The 26,033-nt window shown below is 34.7% G+C and overlaps 2 protein-coding genes across 4 annotated transcripts in view; both read right to left on the reverse strand.

The window, feature by feature from the left end:
• Nucleotides 1-12,573, reverse strand: part of LOC126969482 (uncharacterized) — a 169,343-nt gene extending 156,770 nt beyond the window's left edge. The window contains exons 1-7 of one of the 3 annotated variants that reach the window (XM_050814936.1): nucleotides 12,037-12,573; nucleotides 10,919-11,048; nucleotides 10,445-10,581; nucleotides 8,170-8,347; nucleotides 5,545-5,732; nucleotides 3,485-3,652; nucleotides 786-2,999 (exon numbers count right to left, since the gene is read on the reverse strand). In XM_050814936.1, coding sequence (XP_050670893.1) covers nucleotides 2,238-2,999; nucleotides 3,485-3,652; nucleotides 5,545-5,732; nucleotides 8,170-8,347; nucleotides 10,445-10,561 — 1,413 coding nt within the window. In that variant the 5' untranslated portion in view covers nucleotides 10,562-10,581; nucleotides 10,919-11,048; nucleotides 12,037-12,573 and the 3' untranslated portion in view covers nucleotides 786-2,237. Of the gene's footprint in view, nucleotides 1-785; nucleotides 3,000-3,484; nucleotides 3,653-5,544; nucleotides 5,733-8,169; nucleotides 8,348-10,444; nucleotides 10,582-10,918; nucleotides 11,049-12,036 lie in introns of those variants that run through there. The other 2 variants (XR_007730405.1, XM_050814935.1) reach the window with 2 other exon arrangements.
• Nucleotides 12,574-16,266: 3,693 nt separating this feature from the next.
• On the reverse strand, nucleotides 16,267-25,347 carry LOC126969502 (probable enoyl-CoA hydratase, mitochondrial). Its single transcript, XM_050814970.1, has 6 exons — nucleotides 25,091-25,347; nucleotides 19,799-19,975; nucleotides 19,163-19,311; nucleotides 18,690-18,894; nucleotides 18,023-18,210; nucleotides 16,267-16,601 (listed from the first exon to the last, which is right to left on the reverse strand). Exons 1-6 carry the CDS (start codon nucleotides 25,194-25,196, stop codon nucleotides 16,536-16,538), a joined length of 891 nt encoding a protein of 296 aa, XP_050670927.1. The 5' UTR covers nucleotides 25,197-25,347; the 3' UTR covers nucleotides 16,267-16,535.
• Nucleotides 25,348-26,033: the final 686 nt, after the last annotated feature.

A 26,033-nucleotide genomic window follows, 5' to 3' on the forward strand; every position in this document is an offset into this window, starting at 1 on the left:
CTGAACAGACAAGTCAGACGGCATAATTAAATGGTAAATATTCCCAAACCCATTTATACCAGTGATGTACATAAAGTACCTACGTTTTTATTTTAGAGGCCAGAATGTGCAAATCGCACTTCAAGGTCTTTAAGTTGCAGCACTTGTTTGTTGTCCTGTTGAAATTTAATTATGAAATATGCATTGGCACAAATCGAATTCAAAAGATCGTTAAACATTCGTGATATAATTTAACTATACAACTATTTTTAGGTAGGTATAGTAAGTACTAAAATGTCCAATCAATTACAATAATTTTCAAAACCAATAGATACACAAAATATACTATTTTGGCATGTTCTTAACTACATAGCATCGCAAAAATTATAAAAGGTATGCAGCTTAGATAATTTATACGTAGATAGCCTTTTGCTGTTAGGCAACGCACGACAACAGGCCCGGTTTAGTATATGTGTGTATGACAAGCTACGTCTTACACTCGAGGTACGTCAACCACTGTCTTAGTGCGCGTCTGAAAATAGCAGTGAACAGTTCGCTGCTATTTTTTCGATGTGTTGACAGTCTATTTATTATCTTAGGTATGAAGTTATAACAAACACCTACATGCTTTTTTTTATGTTTTCGTGTTGACCAAACATGGACAATTGGCTGATTTGACATATATTCTAAATCAGCAGAGATTGGAATATTTTTGTAACCAGAAATTATATGTTATAAAAAAAACTGTTGTGAAGTATTGTATAGGTAAACGGGTGCTTATACAATTAAAAATATATAAAAGCGAGTTCATCACACATTATTTATTTAAAAAATTCAACTCATTCTTAAATCCTACGCTATAAGATCTATACACAGTAAAATTTTATTTACAGATTAGTATAATAATTCATATACCTATAGGCTATAATATAATAATGATATAAATTTAATAAATTATTAATAATTTTACACGAAAAATTTAAGTTTAGTAAAACTATATTTTCACACCTATTTCTGCCGTGAACCAGTAATGTGTAAGCATTATTGTGTTATGATCTGAAGGGCGCCGTAGCTAGTGAAATTACAGGAGGCAAATGAGACTTAACATCTTATGTCTCAAGGTGACGAGCGCAATTTTAGTGCCGTTCAGAGATTTAGGACTTTTCAAGAATCCTAAGCGGCACTACATTGTAATAGGCAGGGCGTATCAATTATCATCATCTAAACGTCCTGCTCGTCTCGTCTCTTATTATCATTAAAATTATAAAGCTGGCAACATTTTGCTGAGACGCAGTCTAAAGTCTGAATATAATGATCAGGAAAGCAAATAAAAATATTCGTAGACCAATATAAATTCGCCAACGAACATATTCATCTCAATAATTCAATACCTGATTTTATTTCGGTCTCTTTGACAAAAAATGCTACAAATAAAATAATCTCACTACTTAACAATATCTTACAACAGACTCCATTTTAAGTTTTGCACACAAATACAATATTTATACAATATTCCTATAACTCTGTAGTTATTTCGGTATTAAAACACGAATGTGGGTTGATAAGTGTAATAATAGTATCACATGAGTGTTTTAATACATAATTATCAACAGTTGCATACAAGACTTTATCTACAACCATAATATGAATCCTCTAAAAGATTCTGCAACAGTTGGCTTTCTGCTAACATTAAAAAAGCCAGTCCTAGTAACCACTAACTATTACATCATCGAAACGAGTGTTGTAATGTTGTACTGAAATTAATTACATCACTCGTTTGGATGATGTATGGTTATTAGGACATTGGGTGTTTTAATGTTGGCAATAAGCTAACTGGTTTAGAATCTTTAATAGAGGATTTAAAGTATGGGTGTAGATAAATACTAAAACAAAACTTCTTTTGTATTCAAGTTACAGCCAAAATTTACACGTGTACTTTTAAAACGAGAGAATAGTATTTCCGATTGTGGCTCGCTCACACTTACGTTACGAGGGAACGCGTGTCGTGTTATTGGCAATAATTATTTCAATAAACTTTCGGAATTATTTATTGGAATATACCGTGAGTTATTCCATAACTATATAACGTTTTATTCCAAATTCTTCAAAAAGCTTCATAAGTTCCTTTAGGTGTTAGCATTCCAAATAACGAAGGTAATTTGGCTAAAGTTACCTAATAATTTTCTTAAATTCGAATAATTCATTAATATACTTCACTTTTAATTTGTATATTTAATCTACTTAATAATAAACTTTAGCTAAAATAAATTATCTAGAAATGAACCTTTGAACTTTTTCATAGCTTGCTCTTCAAATTCATTCAGCTTTGAATCTAAGTCACATGTCGATTTACTATTATTTGGAACTGGAACTTTTTTATCCAAATTAGCTTTAGAATTTCTAATTTCATCTTTTTCAATTGAATTAGATTCATTTGTATCATGCTTTTCAATATGTGTATCATCTATATCACTTTTCAAATTTTTTACAGTACGATTTGGTAGGATTGTATTTTCTGCTAATATATCTACGCTATCAACTTCTAAAGACTCTATTTGATTATTATTAGTTGTATCTAAATCTACACACTTTCTCTCTCTCTGTTGAGTGTCTTCTACTATTACTCCACTTTCATGTACATTTCCTTCAGCGATCTCCACAACAGCCATATCCCTTTCTTTTTTATTATGAGTTTGTATATTTATTTCAAGATCATTCATTGAGTTAGTACTGAAAATATTTGGCGAAACATTTCTTACAGTATCTTCATTATAATTATTCTCGATTTTATTTTCTATGCTGGAATTATTAATTAGCGCTTTTTTATCTATATCTTTATCTATATTAAAATCATTAGACTTCTTATCGGCAATGAAGGAAGGAGCGCTATCATCTGTTATTTCATTATATTTTCTAGAGGGCTCTTCTTTCTTAATCACTACTTTTGACCTTTTTATCTTCTTTCCAGTTATATCTTTATTCTTTCTCTTGATTGGCACATTTTCTTCTACAATCCCCATCTGCAAATTTGTTTTTTAATATATGAAACAGTTCCTTACAGTAGTGTCTATTGTAACCGGAATTCGATTACTACTGATAGCTGAATTCAGTTTTAATGTGTTTGAAATAAGATTTATTTTCATTGATCATCTCTCTACTGGTTATCAGTTGTAGCAATTATCAGATTATTTATTTCTGCTTTTATTGACTTATAAATGAAGGATGTTATCAAATTTGTGAGTTTGTTTTTAATGTTATAGGAAGTGTAAACAAAGACAGATTTGGATTTAGAATATTGGATAAGAATATATGTATTTATGTATGTTTAAGTAAGTATATTGTATTAAATATCATTGTCTTGTAACCCATAACACAGGCTATATACTTAATTTGGGGCAAGATAATTTGTGTAATGGTGTGTCAATATTATTATTATAAGTAGCGCTTTGCTTTTTTGGTGTAAGTAGTGTTTCTTAAAAAATAAAATAATAATAATAATACATACCTGTTCCGAAACCTCATATGGTTGCATTTTATTCAATCTTAAGACAAAATCTTCTAAGAATGTATCGAAAATAATTTGCTTTTCATAATTGCCTTCAAAGTCGTCGAAACTCACAACATCTTTAGGATATATCCATTTATGAATGAATGACAACAATTTTCTGTCTTTCTGTAACATAATAAAATCATGTTACTATGTATAATAGCAACACATTGTGGGGCAGTGTGGGTAACTTATAAAATACAGGCATACATCAATACCATCCTAGATGACATTCCTTCGTCAAACGGGAACCCTACCCAGAAATTGCATAATATGGTTTATTTTTAATTTCATAATTCGAACCAGTTTCTAGTCTAGATCAAATCATGATATGACATGAAAAAAAATCTTACCATCGGAGGTGATAACTTGATGTTTATGAAAACAAATTTATCTACATTTTACTACATACATAGACTGCACTAAAAGTATCAGGAATGCAATATTTCCACTGTTCCTGTCATATTAAAATCTTTTTAATTGAAAACTCCTTGGTTTTAAAAATCGAATATCATTTATTTATTTAAAAAAAGATTCTCGGTATTGTCACAAGGTCTTGCCAAACTTGTTAAGTCGTTGAGAAAATAGAATTGACTCGAGAAAATTATAGAGCGATGATTTATTATGACTTTCGAAGTGGTTTAACACAAAAACGGTGTGTTGACCGGATGATTTCTGCATTTGGTGATGAAGGCCCATTCATAACCACAATTTATCGCTGGTTTGCTGAATTTCAACGTGGACGTGTCAAGCTCAGTGATGATCCCCGTCAAGGACTGGTGACTGCAAATTTTGGACGACCAAAAACTGCAGTCACAATAGAAAACGTTGATGCTGTGCGTAAGCTGATTGAGAAAGATCGACATGTGACATACCGCGTAATTCAGGCAACTTTAGACATTGGCATGAGTCAAATACAAATAATCTTGCATGAAAAATTAGGTGTAAAAAAGTTGTTTTCCCGATGGATACCGCATTTGCTCTGTGAAGAGCAAAAAGCGGCTCGCGTTACTTGGTGCGTCAGAACTCTCGAAAGATTCCACGCAGGATCCTCAAATGCTGTATACAACATCGTATCAGGTGACGAATCCTGGATATACGCGTACGAACCCGAAACAAAAAACCAGTCACGAGTTTGGGTGTTCGAAAATGAGTTAAAGCCAACAAAAATTGTTCGTTCACGGAGTGTTGCAAAAAAAATGGTGGCCACGTTTGTCTCCAAAACCGGCCATATTGCGACTATTCCTCTTGAGGGACAAAGAACGGTTAATGCAGAATGGTATGCTAGCATTTGTTTGCCACAGGTCGTTTCTGAACTCCGTAAAGAGAACTGCAACCGCCGCAAGATCCTTCATCACGACAATGCGAGTTCTGCGGCGCACAGCCCCGACCTAAGCCCTAATGATTTCTATACTTTCCCTAAAATAAAGAATAAATTGCGTGGTCAGAGATTTTCATCACCTGAAGAAGTTGTGGATGCCTACAAAACGGCCATTTTGGAGACCCCAACTTCCAAATGGAATGGTTGCTTCAATGATTGGTTCCACCGTATGGAAAAATGTGTCAAATTACGCGGAGAATACTTCGAAAAGCAATAAATACATTTTTAAATATTAATGTTGTGTCACTTCCTTGATTCCCAAATTTTTCAGTGCTGCCATCGTACTACAGTAGCAATTCCGAACAAATTATAAGGCGCAACTTCATGACTGTGGCCAAGCATGTTAAAGAACATTTTTATTCAATTTAAATTTTTCAATGAATATAATATGTATAAGTTGTCATTTGTCGATATTCACCGTTGTTGTCACTAATTAAATCAAATAAATATAACAAGATTACGCGCGTTTTAAAAATAATATACTGAACTAAGTAGTTTTGTGTTTTGAGTTACTAAAAAAGTATTTTCAAACCCATCACTTAAATATGTGTTATTACAGCTGGCTACAGCTTGCTTCAACTCGTGTTACAAACAATGAAAGTGAGACGTCATCTCTAAAATGTAGAAGTTTAAATACCTTTACATCGGTAGATGTGACCCAAATTTTGAAACCTGCATTTGGCATCAGCGGAATATTAAAGTAATCATCATCCTTCACTATAACGATACTCCAACTCCTTTTGCAGAAAGATGTAATGTTTGTCATAGATTTAATAAAGATCTTCTTCTTAACGAATGCATTTGTAGGCTCCACGGCTATGTCATCTGAAAAAGAAGTTCATTAGTTTAATTTAGAGTAGAGGAATCTTTCCTAGGTGAGGGCTAAATATGGGAGGAGTTTGTATTATCTCATTGCCTTCATAGTACAGGATTAACAGTGAAAGTGACAAGACACACCCTGTTCTTACAAATTGCATTACGAGGAACAAACATAAACTTGTTATGCCTACTACTCGGTTGGGTCGAGTTAGTAAGTGTTTTGTTGGGCGATGTATATGCTTCTACAATATGATCCCAGAAAATGTACAAAACAAATGTGTTACGAAATTTAAAAGAATTGTTAAAAAACGTTTGTGTGGGAAAGGTTATTATAGCATAAACGATTTTCTTAATGACACCACGGACTGGGAATAAAGCGAACACTCTCAGGCTCTTTAATTATAAATGTTTATTGTACGATATCACATTGTAATTCAAGTTTTATATTTAAAAAAAAAGCCCGCTGAGTTTCTTGCGCCCATTCTTCTCAGGTCTGAGGCAGTCTCTTTTTAATGGGTGGTAGTTTTTGACGTTCAATAAGTGATTTTAAATTCTATTTTGAATAAAAATATTTGAATTTGAATTGAGTGGTCTCAGGGTGCTTGATTGATTTCAAAGTCACTTTGAGACATATGATGTTAAGTATCATTAGCCCAGTAAGTCCACAAGCTACGGCGCCCTTAGTATCGTTATGTTTACGTTTCGGTTTGAGAAGACCGAGGCTGCTTTGAGAAGGATTGCTGCAATCATGATTACCATAGATTGGAAATGGAGCGACTCCAGGTTTAAAAGGTTAAATTTTATTGTACAACTAGCTGACCCAGCAAACGTTGTAAAAGTAACTGTTGATCGTAGATGGGTGAAAATTTGAAGTTGTATGTATTTTTAATGCTGACTCATAATCAAACAAATTAAAAAAAAATGTCAAAAGAATTAAAAAAAATACGAGTGGACCACCCTTAACATTTAGGGGGATGAAAAATAGATGTTGTCCGATTCTCAGACCTACCCAATATGCACTCAAAATTTCTTGAGAATCGGTTAAGCCGTTTCGGAGAAGTTCAAAGTTTAACACCATGACAGGAGAATTTTATATATTAGACTAGCTAACCCAGTATTGCCGATATTAAAATCGCGATACAAAAGTAACTGTTGATCGTAGATGGGTGAAAATTTGAAGTTGTATGTATTTCTTAATGCTGACTCATAATCCAACAAATTTAAAAAAAAACATGTCAAAAAAAAATTAAAAAAAAAATCAAGTGGCCCACCCTTAACATTTAGGGGTATGAAGAATCGGTCAAGCCGTTTCGGAGGAGTACGGGAACGAACATTGTGTTACTTACTTAAACATACATAAATACATATAAACATCGGAAACTTGGAAAAAAATATCCATATTAATCATATAAATATTTGCCCCTACCGGGATTCGAACCCAGGACCTCTAGCTTAGTAGGTATTGTTGCTAGCCACTTGTGTTAACAAAAATATGGAATGAACTTCTTTTTGCAGTGTTTCCAGGTCTATATGATTGTAAATGAAAAATTATGATCTTCATTGCATACCCAGAAACAATCACATGTCGTTAGGTGCTTATATGTGTAAAAATATTTATTGAAGTGTAGTAGTCATCAGAACCAGCAACACGCCAAAGAGGTACATGATAAATATAGGATGGAGGTGAAAGGGTGCAGACAGGCAAAAGAAGCTCTGTCATGCATAGACCGCAAACTTTCTCACAAGGTATTGAATCTTACATGACCAAGGTGTCACTAAAATAAGTCTTGTTAAAACGAGTCAAGTTAGGCACCTCTATCATATGTATATTCCGCGTCCATAAACGATTTTGATATTTTACATGACACAGCGACAAGTCTGAAAAAAAAACTAACCGCACATTTCTGTCTGTAAATAATAATAATATGTTAGTTGATATTGACCAGTGGGAGGCTCCTTTGCACAGGATGCCGGCTAGATTATGGGTACCACAACGGCGCCTATTTCTGCCGTGAAGCAGTAATGTGTAAGGTATACAGCAGTAAATTATATAATAATGTATTTTCTCAAAATTGATTCCTATATATTATAATTCTAAAGAATTCTTTTTGATGTCTTTTTATAATATACTAGATACTACTACCGCTTCGGAAAAAAATGGCGCTCTGAGAGAGAAGAAGCGCAAGAAACTCTCCCAGTATTCTTCCTTTTGCGCTCTTTTTAATAAAAATATACAATATTGTACTGTCATTGCTATTGCTATAAAATAATCATAAATCCCAGGCTGTCCGATCACTTAGATATTCAGCTGTGGAGTAGCAGGATTTACGACAGAGCCATTTTTTAATAAAACATTTAAATTTATTTATAGATAATGCCTGAACAGTGGCTGGGACTTTATTATAAAAGTGTATACATTTCAAAGAATTTTATAACCACATACCATCATTGAACTGAGTCCATTTATTAAAAGTCAGCTGCCAATGTTGTATTTGTTCTACATCCTTGCATAATATAAGCACAGGTTGTTCCAACAGGTCTCTCACTGCATACACAAAGAAAGCAGCTGTTGTTGATTTACCACACTTTTGAGGAAAGTTTATAATAACTCCAAGGTTTTTCTGGAAAAACAAATGTTTATATTAACATATTATTTCATATTATCTGATGCTCAGTTCGGTTGTCAATACTCATTACAGCTTAATCTTATATAATACTAGCAGACCCAACAGATGTCCTGAGTGATATACCTATATATAGGATACTAGCTGACCCAGCAAACGTTGTATTGCCGATATTAAAATCGTGATACAAAAGTAACTGTTAATCGTAGATGGGTGAAAATTTGAAGTTGTATGGATTTTTTAATGCTGACTCATAATCAAACAAATTTAAAAAAAAAATGTCAATAAAATTAAAAATAAAAATTTCGTGTGGACCACCGTTAACATTTAGGGGGATGAAAAATAGATGTTGTCCGATTCTCAGACCTACCCAATATGCATTCAAAATTTCATGAGAATCGGTCAAGCCGTTTCGGAGGAGTTCAATTTTTAACACCATGACACAAGAATTTTATATATTAGATTAAACAGTTAACAAATGAAAGACTAATAATAATAATATAATAATTTTGTTATTATTTATATAGAAATAATATAAATTTTTCTAAGAACAATTCATTATATTCAATAATGTATGTTTTAATTTATATTAATGTGAGTTGATGAACAATATTTTTAGTCAATTCCTGAGGATTATGAATAAATAAATTTTACAGTATTCCAACGTTTTCTTACAGCTTATATTAATAAATAAATATTAAACTTAAACTTATATAATATATACAGCCAAACTAGATTTACTTCTGTGTGTGTAAAATTATTCTGTTATTATTATTCTATTAAAATAGGCTTGCTTAAGCAGTTATGTTTTTTATTAAGTACTAGCTGACCCAGCAAACGTTGTATTGCCGATATTAAAATCGCGATACAAAAGTAACTATTGATCCAACGATCAATAGTTACTTTTGTATCATTACCCATCTACATGCGTGAAAATTTGAAGTTGTATGTATTTTTTACCACCCTAACATTTAGGGGGATGAAACATACATGTTGTACGATTCTCAGACCTGCCCAATATGCACTCAAAATTTCATGAGAATCGGTCAAGCCGTTTCGGAGGAGTTCAAAGTTTAACACCATGGCACGAGAATTTTATATATTAGATGAGGGCACGCATGCCTATATAATTTATCAGAAGTGTTGATATTCAACAAGGTTTGTGAACACAACACACTTGGGAAAAGTTTTTTTTTTCAAATAATCATTGATATAAACAACTAGACACCCTATCGCCTATTAGAAGGTCGTCAAAAAAAGTCCGAGCGGCGTTGTATATACGAATACATTAACTTACATAGATAGCATTAAAACATTCAGTCAAATTATGACCTTATTTCCTGGCATTAATGTTCAGAGTCTATATTGGCATACAATTCATCATTAGAAGTAGTAACACTACGTCACGCGCTAAAAACAGCCTGAGCCTTCAGGTAGTGGAATGGAGCAAGAACATTTTGTTTGAGCAATTGAAATGTTACTATTTGGCAAAATGATTAAAATCGTCAAGTTAGTTACACAATTTTATTAATTTAAAGGGGCACTTACGTGTTTCTTGTACAGTTTTTCACTGAATACTTTGTCATTGCGTGGTATTGTATTCAAAGCGCGGTCGAAACGCAACTCTGCCAAATAGATGGGAAGAAAAATTTTGGCTTGAGACAATTTTTGAGTTTGATTATGGGTCAACATGCACGAACGAGAAGCTACACGAGGCGACCGACACGAACTATCACGATTGAGGCTTTTTGGGCTGCCCATATTTGAGGTGACCATCGACGATAAGAAGAAGATGAATTATCAACAATCCTAAGTGCAGAGCAGCTATGCTCACACAGAATCTACTTTACCCAACTAATCCATAAAGCAACAAAAGATTATAAGTTCTATTGTGTAGCAATACAGTTTATATCTGAACTGAGGCAGCAACTCCCCTGATATGTCTAAGATAAGGCTCCTTGTAGAAGAGTAAACATGAACATTCACCACATCACTATTTACCATGAAACAAAGCATGAAGTTAGACTAGATAATTAAGAGATGAGTTCATTTATAGTTTAAATTTTCAATGTGTAATTTAAACATTTAAAATACCTTTTTAAACTCCTTAAATAAAAACCTTACTCCATCTATCTGACTCTTAGTTATTTCCTCATTGTCTATTCTTATATCTCTATGGGTTTCTTTCCATAAATAAATTGTTTCACACATAACTCCTGGGACAATTATACCTGAAATTTGATTATTCAAACTCTGAGCATCGAAATATGGCCATTTATTTTTGAATTAACTTGATAACAAAATTTTTTTTTTTTTACCTTTAATACTCATGTGTTTACCGATAATGTGCTGAGTTAGACTGAGATCTATGATGCCTACTTAGAGTTTGCTCATAGAAAAAAAATAATTCAAAGTCTGTATTTTTAAACATCTGATTATTCGGCTCGGCTGAGATGTGATTATATTTTTACATTTAAAATTTTATCAAGTAATATTGATTGTAGTCAACTTTTAGCTTTATTAAATTTTTCTGTTCCTAGTAGAATCTTGAGAAAGAATGACACTTACTTTTCTACTCAATTGTTGAAAACAGGTGTGTATCATCACTCTCCTATTTTTAGGCTCAGCGAAGCTACTAACAACCAGATAAACTGGATTGATTTATATAATACCAGTTTACTATCTGTGGCAAGACACACTAAAACCATGTTTATTTATAATTAAAAAATTAAGATGTGTTGATTAGTTAGTTAAATATTATTATTTATTAGTTAAGTAAATATTGTATCAGTTTCATAGTTTTAATATTGTAAAAAGGGTTCACCCATATATAATAAATAAATAAATCTGTTTGATTGCATGCTAAGTTTTACTTTTTAGTATAAATAACATATTCTATTAATGTCAGTGCTTGCAAAGAGATTTTGACTAAATAAAGAACTTTTTTTTTATGAAATAAGAGGACAAACAAGTGTATGGGTCACCTGGTGTTAAGTGATCACTGCCACCCACATTCTCTTGCAACACCAGAGGAATCTCAGGAGTGTTGCCGGCCTTTAGGGATGGTCTACACGCTTTTATTAAGGTACCCATGTCATACGTCACGGAAACACCGCAAAAGGAAGCTCATTCCACAGCTTTGTAGTACGTGGAAGAGAGCAACTTCAGAACCGCAGATAGTGGTGATGAAATCCTAACTTGTGGCGTGTTGTGCGAAGGTGGAATTTGGCGGCAGGAATCAGACTAAACAGCTTTTCGGAACACTCCCTGTGATAAATGTGGTAGAAAACACACAATGAAGCGATGTCTCTACGCAACACCAAGTGATCCAGCCGTTCACAGAAAACATCTCAGAGGTGAGGGTGGAAAACAGTTGGCAGAAGTGAAGTTGTCAGTAAAAAATTAATATTTTATGAACTCACAAAGATACATTGTTATTACAGTAAATATAGCTTTAGAGTCTCTTAATGTCTCATTCAAATATTCTTATTGAGTATCACATTTTCAAATAACCCATCGGAAATGACATACTTTAGACCCAAGAAGAAAGGAATTGCAAGAAACTCAGAGAGCTTTTTTAAGATCAATAACATATTTACAATTATATTTTTCATGAAGTATACTGTTGATATTCACTAATGTTAGGTATTCTATGTATATAAAATAAATTCGTGCAGTTTAGTTACCTTATAGCCAAGAAAAGTTTTGATTCAATCTGCTAAGAACGGAAAGAATCATCAACAAAATATACATCATCTCTAGATAAAATAAAGCAACAAACACTGTCACGCTTGTCTTTTGAGTCACTGCGTCTTCGAACTCCTGCATTATGTATCGGGTAGTATAAATATATTTCCAAAACATTTCTATCAAATTTTAATTACTTTTTATTTTTTAGTAAAGAATTTGTGTTTAATTGAACTTATATGTCTTTATTTATGCACATACGCAGAAAGCAACAAATTAAAAAACATCTCAAGAACAATATAGCATTTCATAGGAAATTGAATATCTTTCAAAATAAGATTAACAATCTATAGGTTATCTCCATAACAATAAACAAAGATTCCTATGAAAGTTAATTTAAAGAGTTATTCAACTTTATGTAGCTTTTGGAGTGCTTAATGCTTATTATGAAATATGGTACACAGCTAAACACTAAACATTCATTACTGATCTTGTTTTATTTAGAAACTTACAATTTACAAAATGCAATTGATAATATTTAGTATTTTTTTATTTACCTACATTATAAATTAAAAGTAGTCAGTTGTCAGTGTCACTGGTCACCAAAGAATAAAAGTACTCTGTAACTTACTCTTTACTACACACACTACAGTGTCATAATAGTAGGCTGTGGTAGTAGTTATGGCAAATAATATGTATAGTAATAAGTATAGAAAGCTCACTCCGCAAAATATATAAAAAATAGCGTTGAGAAGTAATATTCCCAACATAATGCTGACTAGACACCATTTTGGTTCTTTAATGTCCATATTGTTATTTTATAGTTATAAGATTTCTGTAAACTTTTTGAACCAAATAAACCTTTTAAATATTATAATTATTATTAAATAAGGACTCTTACAGACATACATTATGCTGCAATTCAGATCACACAGCGCTATTTAACCTACATTTTCATTCACCTAGAAGTTGCCTCTCTTTCTATTTCTATAATAATAATCACTCTAATTTAGTTTGTTTCAGCGTCTATAGGTAGCTTAAATTAATAAATCTGGATTGCATGCCTTTAATTAATATTCTTTACTATTTTTCAAATTTCTCCATTTGTAAACATCGGTCGGAGCGGTGTAGTTATAGCTGCTCGCTCGTGAGTCCCTGGATAGCCACGTTGATGCCACGCCGCACTTTCGTTTTCGATACCTCCACGCCGATGAGGGGGATGCGTGATCATTCAACCACATGACTACCGCTTAGCGTGAAATCAGGACTATATGAGCGGCATCCGTTTCAGCCTTACAGGAGTAATTAAGACCCGAGCCTTGTCCCGCTCAGCTCCCCAGGACTCCGTCATTCCCACGTACAGACTGAAAACGGAGATCAACTGCGCTAGCCAAGACACAGTAAAATGCAATAAAATTGGCATTGTTGCCGGAAAATTCCAGCAGATATAGCCATTGGCTAGCAAGAGACAGCCATTGCGCTAATGTCGATAATCAATATGACCTGCAGGACACATCCGAGAGGAGGGTGTCGCTTTATTCAGATCTTAGGTGACACTTTTATAGATCAACACCTCCGTTAAGCTGATTAACCGCCAGCTGGTATACGTAGATCAACGACCGACATTACGGCTTTCGCCATGGGCGATCTTCAGGTATACATAGGTCACACTAAAAGTTTTGCATAAGTATTTTAAAAAACAACATGTTATAACTTATAACCAAAAAATTATGTTTATTGATTTTCAAAATACTCTCATTTACATTTGAAACATTTTTTCATGCGATTGAACCATTTTTTAAAACAGGAGGACCACAGATCTATAGGCATGTTTTATACGTGGGTAAACAAATGGCAGAATACCACTCGGCGTTAACACTCGTTTGATCTTCAAGTGGAAATGTGCAGATGGGACTGGTAGCTGAGAAAAAAATGCGATCACTTTTTATCAACGTTTCTCGCCTGCCTCACTTTTGTTGGCCTGTTCTCATTTTCAATCAATCATGCACAAGATTGCTGTTTTTCTTTGGGTTCAGAACAAAAAAAACACGTTTAGTCTCCTGTGACCATGTCATAAACAGTATTAGAATGTCCGCGGTCCTACTTCATTAGCTTCTGTGAGCACCATTCCACGCGAGCCCGCTTCAGCTCCGCTGTCAGTTCATGAGGGATCCAACGACAACAAGTTTCCGAACTTTCTGAAGTTGGCTCATACCAATCCCCGACAGACCTCGAATTGTCTCATAGGTAATCCGCGGGTTTAATTTGTTAGTTAATTGAAGAACAATTAGCTGCTTAGCAACGGCCATATTATTTTCGTTGATGGTAGTTGTAGTCCGCCCTTCAAGAAATTCATCATGTACAGAAACCCGACCTCACTCAAATTCAGCAAGCAAGGTGCTTCTCTCCCAAAAGCATTTAGAAGACGAGCGGCACAGTCTTGCGGAGAGAGAACTTTTAAAATCATAAAGAATCATCGCCCTAAAATCTTTTCGACTTTGGTAATTCCATTTTAGTTGCATACGTAGAACTTTGATGTGTGATAAAAAACAATTGACAAAATTCAAAATGATTTCAAAAAATATAACATTCGCAATTCAAATAGCTCCTCCGATTAACTAGAAGTCCAAAACTATTAGTGTGCCCCATGTACCTCATACGATAGGCGGCGGCAAGTTAGTCTAGATATAGCGCAGGTGCTTACCGTTACCCAAGGTTGTGTGCTATCTACTACACTGTTTCTTCTGCATATCATACCACATGGCGTTGCGTGAAATCGTCGCTGTATTGCAGTGATTCCCACCGCATCTATCACGGAGTGTTCTAAAGAGCTGTTTGACCTGATTCCTGCCACCGAATTCCACCTTCGCACGACACGCCAAAACTTATAATATCATCTTCACCGTCTAGATGTTTGGCGAATTACCACAGTGCCGTTTTCAAGGAACTTTCTTCCACGTACAACTAACCTGTGAAATTAGCATCCTTGTGCGGTGTTTCCTTAAAGGCTGGCAACTCTCCTGTGATGCCTATGGTTGCAAGAGCTCGTTTGTCTTCCTTTTCCATAAAAAAAATTTTCAAGGATATGTTGGATGGAGGCATCCAACATATCCTTGAAAATTTTTTGCATGAACCTGCATTGTTATGCAGATGATAGTATTGGTGTTACCGTTATGCTCAACATCAGTTATGCTCTCGCAGGAAATTGTAAACTAGTGCCGGAGTAAACCACAAAAAAAAACGAAAGGCCAGGCACAAAAAAAATATTGCTTTCATCTATGCTCTGGTGCACCCGAGGATCAGCAATCAGATTTGACACGGTCAAACACAGAGCTGCTCGATTTGTTGCATCCATTGCTCTGTGAACTGCTAGAGGACTTGAAAGTTGCGTTGAGACCTCACTTCATTCTATCCGCTGAATTCGACCTTCGCACGACACAATATTTTCCGGTTTCAAGGAATTTTCCTCCACGTACAACCTGTAGAATGAGCTTCCTGGTGCGGCGTTTCCAAGAGGATACAATATGGTTATTATACTTATATAAAAAAATAATTCCTGCGAACTCAGTTGTTAAATTTTAGAAAACTTCATGAGCATAAAAATATAAAAAATGAATCACAAACTCGTTCTTCGTGAAATGACATATACTTACTAGAATAGACTAACCGTAGCAAAAGTACCGTAGAACAATGACTTCTCGAATTGCAGGCCAGACTTGAGTGCAGTCTCGTACGCCTGGTTAACGGCCTGCTTCGCCATCTTGACAATGAGCGGCGAATGTTTTCCGATACGTCCTGCCAGCTTGATGCTACATTGGATATCATCCTTATCAATTATCATCTGGATGTAAGGCTTTTCTCTACTGTGCGGATTTTAAGCAACTTTTTACCACGTACAACTAAATGGAATGAAGCTATCGTGGGCGGTGTGAACTGTGAATACACATGCCACATGGGCACTTTAAAAAATGCGCGTACGCTCTCTTATTGAAAAACATCTCAAAATATCATACGGTGCGGAACACCTTACATAAATTTATGAGATTCTTTCGTTATATATTTTCCATCTCAAAGTATTCGAGAAGTGACAATACGCAATCTGTGTACAAGTGTAGATATTGAGATATTCGGATCTAAGAAGTCAAATATTGCCTTTCATTATTTTCTTTTCTTTGAATTCGATTTGTTACAAAGTACAAACACAGGATTAATAAATAAAACAATGAAAATATCACAAATTATTTTACTGAATATAAAACTTTAAGAAAATTATTCTAGTACAAAATAAATTCTCTTATAGTTATCAATATTACACATGATTGCAACACTTATTTCATATTTTCATAACAATAAAAAAAAACCTCACTATAAAAAACGACAACCGTAAATAATATGTGACCAATATATACAGGAAACCATGCAAAATCACTTTTATAAGTTTTGTGTGATATGCATTGAAAATTATAAGAAATTTGCATTTTATTCGTCTGTGAGATAATTATTCATTTTTGAAGTTCGGCGCCCTCTTTTCGATAAATGCATTCATGCCTTCTTGGCGGTCAGCCTGAAAAAAAAAACAATACTCATATTATTGAAAGTATAAAAAAGGTTTTTTTATTGAAAGCCAGGTTGGGTTCAGGTGATCTGAACCACACCTTTCTCGCCCGCATCAAATTCCTTGGTCATATCCATATCATAATTAGTCAATGGAAAAGATGTGAATGATTACTAGTAACTGTTAAAATTTTTGAATTGTAGGCTTGTAAAATATTTCAACTGACAATTAATTTTTTTAAGTGCACGACATTATTACAAACACTAGACTAAACTTAAAAACTTCCTAATTCTTATGTATTTGAATGCATATCTGAAATGCGATTTTATGTTAGAAACTTCAAACATTTCCCGCCATTTCACATTTTTTCGAGGTTAAAATTCACAATAATGGATATGAAAACAGGATTGCAGTGATTGCCTTGCACAAAGTGGAACGACAAAATTCTATCGCGAGAAATGAAGATTTAACGCTGGGACACACTGTCACTTATCATCAAAGAAAATCGTAACCTGTCCAGCCTGGGACTAGATTATGATTATTTTATAGCAATAACAATGACAGTACAATATTGTAGGTATATTTTATTAAAAAGAGCGCAAAAAAAGAATGCTGGGAGAGTTTCTTGCGCCGCTTCTTCCCTCTCAGAGCAACATTTGGTTCCGATGCGGTAGTCTTAGAAATTACACCAAAAATAATTCTAAACTTCGCTACCTAATGGAGACATACGCTCCTGTGATTCGACTCCTTCATCATCATCAGCCGGAAAACGTCCACTGCTGGACAAAGGCCTCCCCCAAAAATTACCACGACGATCGGTCCTGCGCTGCCCTCATCCAACGTATTCCGGCGATCTTGACCAGATCGTCGGTCCATCTTGTGGGGGGCCTGCCAACACTGGGTCGTCCGGTACGTGGTCGCCATTCGAGGACTTTACTGCCCCAACGGCCATCTGTTCGTCGAACTATGTGCCCTGCCCACTGCCACTTCAGTTTCGCAATCGTTTGGACTATGTCGGTTACTTTGGTTCTCCTACGGATCTCCTCATTTCTGATTCGATCTCGCAGGGAAACTCCGAGCATAGCCCTCTCCATTGCTCTCTGAGCGACCATGAGCTTTCTCATAAGACCCATAGTTAGCGACCACGTCTGTGTACCGTAAGTCATCACTGGCAACACACACTGGTTGAAAACCTTCGTCTTTAGACTCGACTCCTATTGCAAGTGAATTTGAGTGGCGGTGATCACTTAACAGCAGGTATACGCTCGTTTGTCCTTCTCTTCCATAAAAAAAACCTGCAAACTTTGTTTTTTTTAGGAAACTTCATGAGCAGTTAAAATATAAAAATACCTATAGAATGCAACTACATTTATTCAGGTAAAAGGTAAAGACTTTTTCTTCGTCGAAAAACATATACAGAATAGACTTACCGTAGCAAAAGTACCGTAGAACAATGACTTCTCGAATTGCAGGCCAGACTTGAGTGTAGTCTCGTACGCCTGGTTAACGGCCTGCTTCGCCATCTTGACAATGAGCGGCGAATGTGTTCCGATACGTTCTGCCAGCTTGATGCTCTCTTCTAGAAGCTTCTCCACGGGGAACACTCTGCTAACGAGACCTGGACAACATTATAACATATATTATAAGGTAAGTTGTGGAAAAACTACTTAAACTTCATAAGACATTTCTTTCAATGTTCAATTACATTCAGTTACAGTATATAATATATACTGTTATGTGCACAGATTATGTTCCATTTTGTTCGAGGACTTTTTAACACCTTGTAGTGATGATTCCGTTGCTGTTAAAATGGGACTTCTAATCAAAAAACCGCGAAATGTAGTTTTGACTCTCTTCTCAGCCTCTCCTAACGTTAACCTGAAACTGCATAAAGAATTCTGAAGAGACCGAATCCTTAAAAGCACAAAAAGGCATCAACTTATTGCGAGTTAGCCCAGGTTTTGCCACAATCTGTGAAGCCTGACCGATCCACGTTTGGTCACCTGTTATCAATCTCTTTATAAACGGTTCGATTTCGTACCAGTGTCAATAAATGTAAAGTATTAAGCCTGTTGCAATAAATTTAAAAATAATTACCCATCTTCTCAGCTTCTTGCGCGTCAATGAAGTTGCCAGTGAGCACGATCTCCATCGCTTTAGATTTGCCAACGTATCTGGGCAGCCTCTGGGTGCCACCGGCGCCGGGAATGGTTCCAATGTTGATCTCTGGCTGACCGAACTTTGCTTTCTCTCCTGCATAGATGATATCGCACAGCATGGCCAGTTCACAGCCACCACCAAGCTAGAAGTTTGGGGCTTATTAATTTCTGATGAAACTGAAATGTAACTTGTAAACATGGTTTCGATTCGTGACAAATAAACTACAAATTAAACTTAGCTTCGCTTCACAAACGAATAGAGACAACGTTATAATAAGTTCTTAGTTAAATCCAAATTTTTGACACCATATCTGCTTTTTACATTAAACTGTTTCACATTATTAAGTTTGAAGTGATTTGAAATGCCGAAGTATAATCGTAGAGAGTATTAATACTAATACTCTCACTTACCGCAAATCCGTTGACAGCAGCGATGATAGGCTTGCCACAGTTGGACACATCCTCCCACTCTTGAAGGAAGCCCGCCTTCTGGTTCGTGCTGTATGTATTGTTCTGCATCTCTTTGATGTCAGCACCCGCTGCGAACGCTTTTTCGTTACCTGTTTCATAGAACATGTTTGATAAATTTTTGGAGTAGATAATAATGCCGAAAGACTTGAATGAAAACATCATTTGAGCAAAAAATATAACTGCATTATCAATGTATTGTTATGGTGTATATATGAGAGTACCTATGCTATTACCACACCACATATTATGCTCCCTCGTCTTTGTCCTGGTAACGCTTGGTCCTTAAATTTTTCGTCCCTAGTTTGGTCCTCGTCGAAAAATCTGAGAATGGTGTAGATGAAAAAGCTTCTGCAAGACGGTCATACAGATCTGGTAACTTGTCCATACGCTTGTTTAACATCGTTTTGTTAACTATGCCTAAAGATACCGAGTCCTTTGAGCCGCTTTTTTGCCGTTCTAGTTACCGCGACATAAGCCTGGAGCCAAGTTCTTACAAGACTTGGCTCCAGGAAATCAAAGGATTTTCTACAGAACAATATTCTGTTTTTTTTTACACTGAAATTCAACTTAGCTTACCAGTAATGATGATCGCTGAGATGGTTTCATCTTTGTCGAAGTCTTTCACGGCTTTCCCGAGTTCTTGGAACAGAGGTTTGCAGAGCGCGTTCAGGGCTTTTGGTCTGTTGAGCTGAATTATACCGACGTTCTTTTTCTGTCCGACTACTTCTACTTTTATGTTCTCATACTGAGGAGCTGTGAAAGAAAGCAGAATATTAGCATTGCCCTATTTTCATAACATGTAGACTTGGAGAAATATATATTTTAGGTAAATAAAAACAATTACAATCCTCAAATTATTTTTTAGGGTAATCACCGTGCAAAACGGACTCTGGAGGGCCTTTTGGAGGTGTGGAAATCGAAGATATACATAGACTCTTTAAGTACAATCTTACACAAATTTAAAGTCGCATTGGGATCACGAGTGACTACCTGTTTGGGAAATATTGCAAATAGCCAACATAGCAAAATAACAATAGCTATTTAAATTAAAGCTATGGATTTGATTGGGTGTGAAGACACCTCCAATATTTCACTCAGCAGAATGATTTTGATTGATTGTGATTTATTTAGAAAGGTACAACGGTCTTGTGCTATAGGAACTGATTGTTAACAAGTTCTGGTTCAAGTGGAAAGTGATAAAGGCATTTATTTTCTCAAAATTGATTCCTTTACAATTATTTTTGTTGTCGGTTCAAATGGAAACAAATGGCGCTTTGAGAGCGAAGAAATGGCGCAAGAAACTCTCCCAGCATTTTTTTTGCGCTCTCTTTAATAAAATATACAATTATAACAAAATGTTGCTATTAAATAATCATTAAGAAAATCGACAGACATCAAGAGTATCTTTTTCTATGTAGGTATATTTATTAAGTCTATTTTTCAGGGTTCTTTATCCAAAGGATACCGGCGGGACCCGTTTTTTATTATTATACCTACACCACGCAACTCTTATAAAAAAGGCGTCTATTAATTACGTAGCTCCATTTTGATGGTGTTTCCTAATACCAGAAAACCCTTAGGTGAGATGTTGTGTCAAATGTGTATTTTTCATGTAAAAAAGTTTATTTGAGCTTGGTTGTGGTGGATTTATTTTAAAAGCAATTTGCGTATTTTTGAAGTAAACTTCGTTAGGCACGACTTGGGGGTAACTCAGAATTTTTTTCTGACCGAAGTAACGCTCAGTACAAAAGTCAATTGAAATAATTTTTTAAGCCGTTATAATTATTTTATGGTTTTAAAAAATATTTACAATTGCTCAGTAATATTTTTTTTAAAAACTCCAAGTGTTTTTATTGTTTATTTATTATTACTATTGCAATAATTAATATATAAGTTTTCAGAAATTTTCTGACATTCGTTAATTTGTTCTTGGTTTTTATTTCTCGTTTCCATTATTAGGATAGGCAAAGGGTTCGAGCCCATACAGCCATATATGTTAATATTCAATAATAACGTCATATATGTGCTAGTAACAATATAACCTTAAATTTCTTATTATCAATTATTTTATTAATGAGTGAAAATTTTAAAATGTGCGAATGGGAAAGGAACTGAATTATAAATAGAATATTTGAAAATAATAATCAGTCAAATAAAATGGCGGAATCCCAGGAACATCTTACTCTTTCATCAATTAATAAGAATAAAAGAGAAAATCAAGAACCTGATAATGACCTGACCTGTAAAAAGTGTTTATATTTTAATGAATAATAATATCAAAATATAACATTATATAATTCTTTGTAAAATATAATAAATCTCACTTGATAAAATAATATTAATTATATTATATATTAATAAAAGCACTTTTTTATTTTAGGTAGAGAAAATGCCAACTCATCTTTTGAGATGAAGTTATATCGTCAGCTTTTCCGAGAAAAAAAATAGCAAAAAATCTAACAATGCTCCTAGTTCTTCAGCAATACGTGAGTGCTTAGTTGGTAAAACGGCTTTATTTAATGTAAATTTAATGTAATATATTAATGCGTCTGTTAATTATTCCTAAAGTTAATTATTATTAAGTTTTACTTTAATCGCGCGTAAAAATTACACGCCCACACTTTTATGTAAGATTTATATGGTAGACACATTTAGACTTAGAATACAATAGCCTACCACTACGCCCACGTAACGACTCAAACAATTATTAAAAGCACCCACTTTTTTGTGTAAGCGAAAGACAAACCAGCGCAACACTTTACTCCGAAACACCGCAAAAACGTTATTTTTTTACATTTAAGAAGGCTCTTTGAAAACTGCACACCCAGATGGTGGGTGGATTTAGGAGAAGTTTTGTGTATTCTTGTGAAGTGATAAATGCGGTAGAAAACACACAATGAAACGACGTCTCAATGCCAAGTGGTGCACCAGACCAGAGATGAAAGCAATACTCCATATGTAGCTGGGCCTGCGCGTTGTGGAGCGCTAGAATGTGGGCCCGCGTGCAGTATTGCCATACTCTGTTTGTGACATCCAGTTTCTTCGAAGCCAATTTCGTTTTGCTTTGATAATGACCGCGGAATAAGCAATCGCTCGAGATTTTCAGATCCTGTATTCTGAATCGTATTAAGAGGAATGTTGTCGAAGAGCGGTGATGCGACAAATGTACTTTTGGTGGTTAACGCGCAAACATGAGCCTTTTGGGTGTAAAATTGGACAATTGTTCATTTTGACCCATTCCAAAACCGTCTCAAGAGAGGACAACATAAAAGACACAAGTTTATTCCAGCACTGTTCAACGAAATCACCAGAAACCTGAATGGCCCGTGTTTACGGCATCTTCATTACTGTCATCCGCGTAGCAATGCATGATAGAGGCGACCAACATATCATTTATATGCAGAAGAAAATAATATAGGAGATAGCACATAGCCTTGGAGAACTCAAGCTTTCACGGGCTTCGAGTTCAAGCAATAATCGTCAAAAACTACCTCTATGCTGCTCCCCACCGAGGAACGTGGTGGTCCACCAGCCATAAGAACGGTATCCTCAGTAAAAAATGAAGTTACAACAAATACAATCTATGACAGAAGTGTACAGAAATTTACTTCAAATTAAATCCTGGATACTATGTTTCTTCTAAAACTATGACGATACGACATGGGTACCTTCAAAAAAAGCGCGTACACCTTCCTTAAAGGCCGGCAACGCTCTTGTGATTCCTCTGGTTTTGCAAGAGAATGTGGGCGGCGGTGATCACTTAACACCAGGTGACCCGTACGCTCGTTTGTCCTCCTATTCCATAAAAAAAAAACTAATTAAAATACTATACTTTTGTTAAATTTTTGCATGTAGGTAAAGCACATAACACAATACCAATGTACATAAGATATCTCATTTGCGATGATCGTTTAAAATAGGCGTTGAAATATATACATAAATATTCAAACAAGTTAAATACGTAGGCCACTATCATTCTGATAAGACAAAACACATATGTATAACAAACAACGCAACAGTTAGTAACAATGATAATTGTTATGTAACTATTACATTTTCTTTAAAATACAGACTGTGATCCGATGGCTTATCACGGAAAGGGTTTCTGTATAGGTTATAAAAATTTACGTTGACATGAAGAGGAGAAATTGTATTTCTCTACTTCACAATAATTATTTATTATGACAAAATATTTGTATTATCGTCGCAGTTTAAGAGAGGGATAGGCCGCCATCTTGGTAGCGTTAAAATGACGTCAGCAGGCAGATACTCAGAAATAAATCACCAATCAAAACTACAGTTTACAAACTTACGATTGCTTACGGACAGCACACAGGCATTATAACAATTAGGGGCTGCAATCTCGCAGTTCCGCATCTGCATAGTGCGGGATCCCGCACGTATTTAGCGGGATCACATTTACGGAACTAGGCGTGCGAGATTCACGTGGTTTGTAGGACTGGAACTACGTTAATGGAGATAAAGTGTGAGAATAAATGGGCAGCCACTTGATGATAATGACGTTAACCTTTCTCATTACCATTGGTAAGCTATCCAACCGGAAATACCATATACAGTGGTATACTCGTCCAAATTACTACACTAAATGTCCAAATTAAGTCTAAGTTCCAATCCAAGTTATTTAAAATGTAGCAACATTTTAAAGAAAGAAATTACGCTTTTCGAATGTTTAGGTAATACAGAAAATTACCTCAATTTAATGTTCTGAGTGTGCTTATCATGCTGCCTGTTGCATAAACCGCAGTAATTTGAAAAGTATTCTTTATGAGAAAACTATAAACACATTTTAATTAACAAGATATTTTCAAAATCAGGACTAAGCATAAATGTACTCTTTTATAAGTCAATATTAAGTATAACTGTAGACATATAGACTTGGATGTCATTGAATGGTTCTGTTAGTTGTTTAATTTTTAAAATTCATTTTCAATTAAAAACACCAAAATTTATTAAAAGCTAAAACTATTGAATGGTTTTATTTATTCTTAACTTTTTGCCGGTCCCCCGGGACAGTTGAATTTGAATTGAAATTCCTAATGTATTTATAATACTGTAGCTATTACAATATTAAATATAGTAAATATTATTTGAACATATAAAAAAACCTTCTGTAAAAACCTTTAACCAAGAAGATCAAGATGATAGCTATAGGGTGGTATAGTATGTATTTAGAAATGCAAAATGTGTGGACAGCCTTAATAGCAGACAGCTTAATGACTTCTATCTTCCATTAAGAACAATGCCTGGTCCATGTGATGAGTCCATGTAGTCGTGAATGAGTGCAGCTAGTGGCGCTTGGTCATAGTGGCATTAATCACAACCATCATGTTCACATAACATCTTAACACAAACAATGAATTCAAGCTCTATAGGATAATGCATCCAATATATAATTTATATTAATAGTTTCTTTTTATGAAATATTTCATATTTTAAAATACTTTTTAACTTTGAACATGATTCATATCATATTGCATGCAGCACCTTAGAAACTAATTTGTTATATATATTAATTAATGTAAAATAATCTATTTGATTTAAAAAAAGTGGCTTTTGAGTTTCTTGTATGTTCTTCTCACTAGCTCTACTTTTTCCAAACATATGATATATTCATAGATTAGAATAATTTCAATCAGACTCAAGCAGTGAAGCTGGGTGCTAATATAAGGGGCTCCCACAGGTTTAAGCGAAGGAACGTGGAAGCCAATAATTATTAGCTCGAATGAATTATTTTTGTTAATTATTTTAATGTATGTAAGTACAACTAGCTGTTGCCTTTCTTAAAAAAAAATAAAAAAATAAATAATTGTCTTATATTAATCTAACTTATAGGAATCACACATGTACCTGTACTGTAGAACTTGATGCGACCGGTATTAGAGAGGGCACGTCCGGAGTTGAAAATAACATTTTTGCTTAATAAAACCCGAGTGGCACTTGAAACAGAAGACATGACTAATTACTTAAGTGCTACCTGAAATATGAACAGACAGTAAGCAGTTGAATATATACTAATTATAAATATAAAAAGTAACTTTTTAAGTACTAGTGAACTTTGATACGCTCACGGCTAACTTAAAAGTTTTATCTGATATGTCTAAAAGACAAAAGTACTCTGTGCTGATAAGACGTGTTTGATATTGATAACTACTTTTTTTTAATTTGACATTATGGGAGGCTTTAGTCTTGTGATCATACTGCCTAGAGGGAAGTGGCTGCCGGTTGATCTAATGCTGCGTACAGACCGGCCCTACGAACGCCAACAAAGGATTTAATGTGCTGGCTGCCTATGGGAGACTTTAGTCTGGTGATATTACTGCCTAGAGAAAAGTGGTTGGTCTGATGCTACGTACACACTGGCCCTACGAACGCCAACAAAGGATTTGTGCTGGCTGCCACGCTAAACTATCGTTGGCACTGATTCCGACTCGCATTTGTATTTCGCTCGTAATTTGATTATAATTGCTAGTTTTACCTATGTACTAGAATGAGTTAACAAGGACAATAAAAAATTAACGAAAGCGGAGATGGTGGACAACCGCTTATTTTAAGAATAGAAATGTGTAGTGGAAGTAAAATGATTGGAGACTTACAAGTAGAAAATAATATCATTTATTTGACAATTTTAGTAGAATGTCTTCTCAAGATTTTGAATGGTTGGTAAATAGTAATCGACCAAAAATATCAAAATAAAATACAAATTATCGTGATGCAATCCAGTTTAAGGAGAGATTATTGTAATGACTATTTTTATAAATCAACCTTGCAAATATACAACACTAAAAAATGT

Source organism: Leptidea sinapis, chromosome 18 (genome assembly GCF_905404315.1).
Source record: "Leptidea sinapis chromosome 18, ilLepSina1.1, whole genome shotgun sequence".
In the NCBI taxonomy this organism is placed as follows: domain Eukaryota; kingdom Metazoa; phylum Arthropoda; class Insecta; order Lepidoptera; family Pieridae; genus Leptidea; species Leptidea sinapis.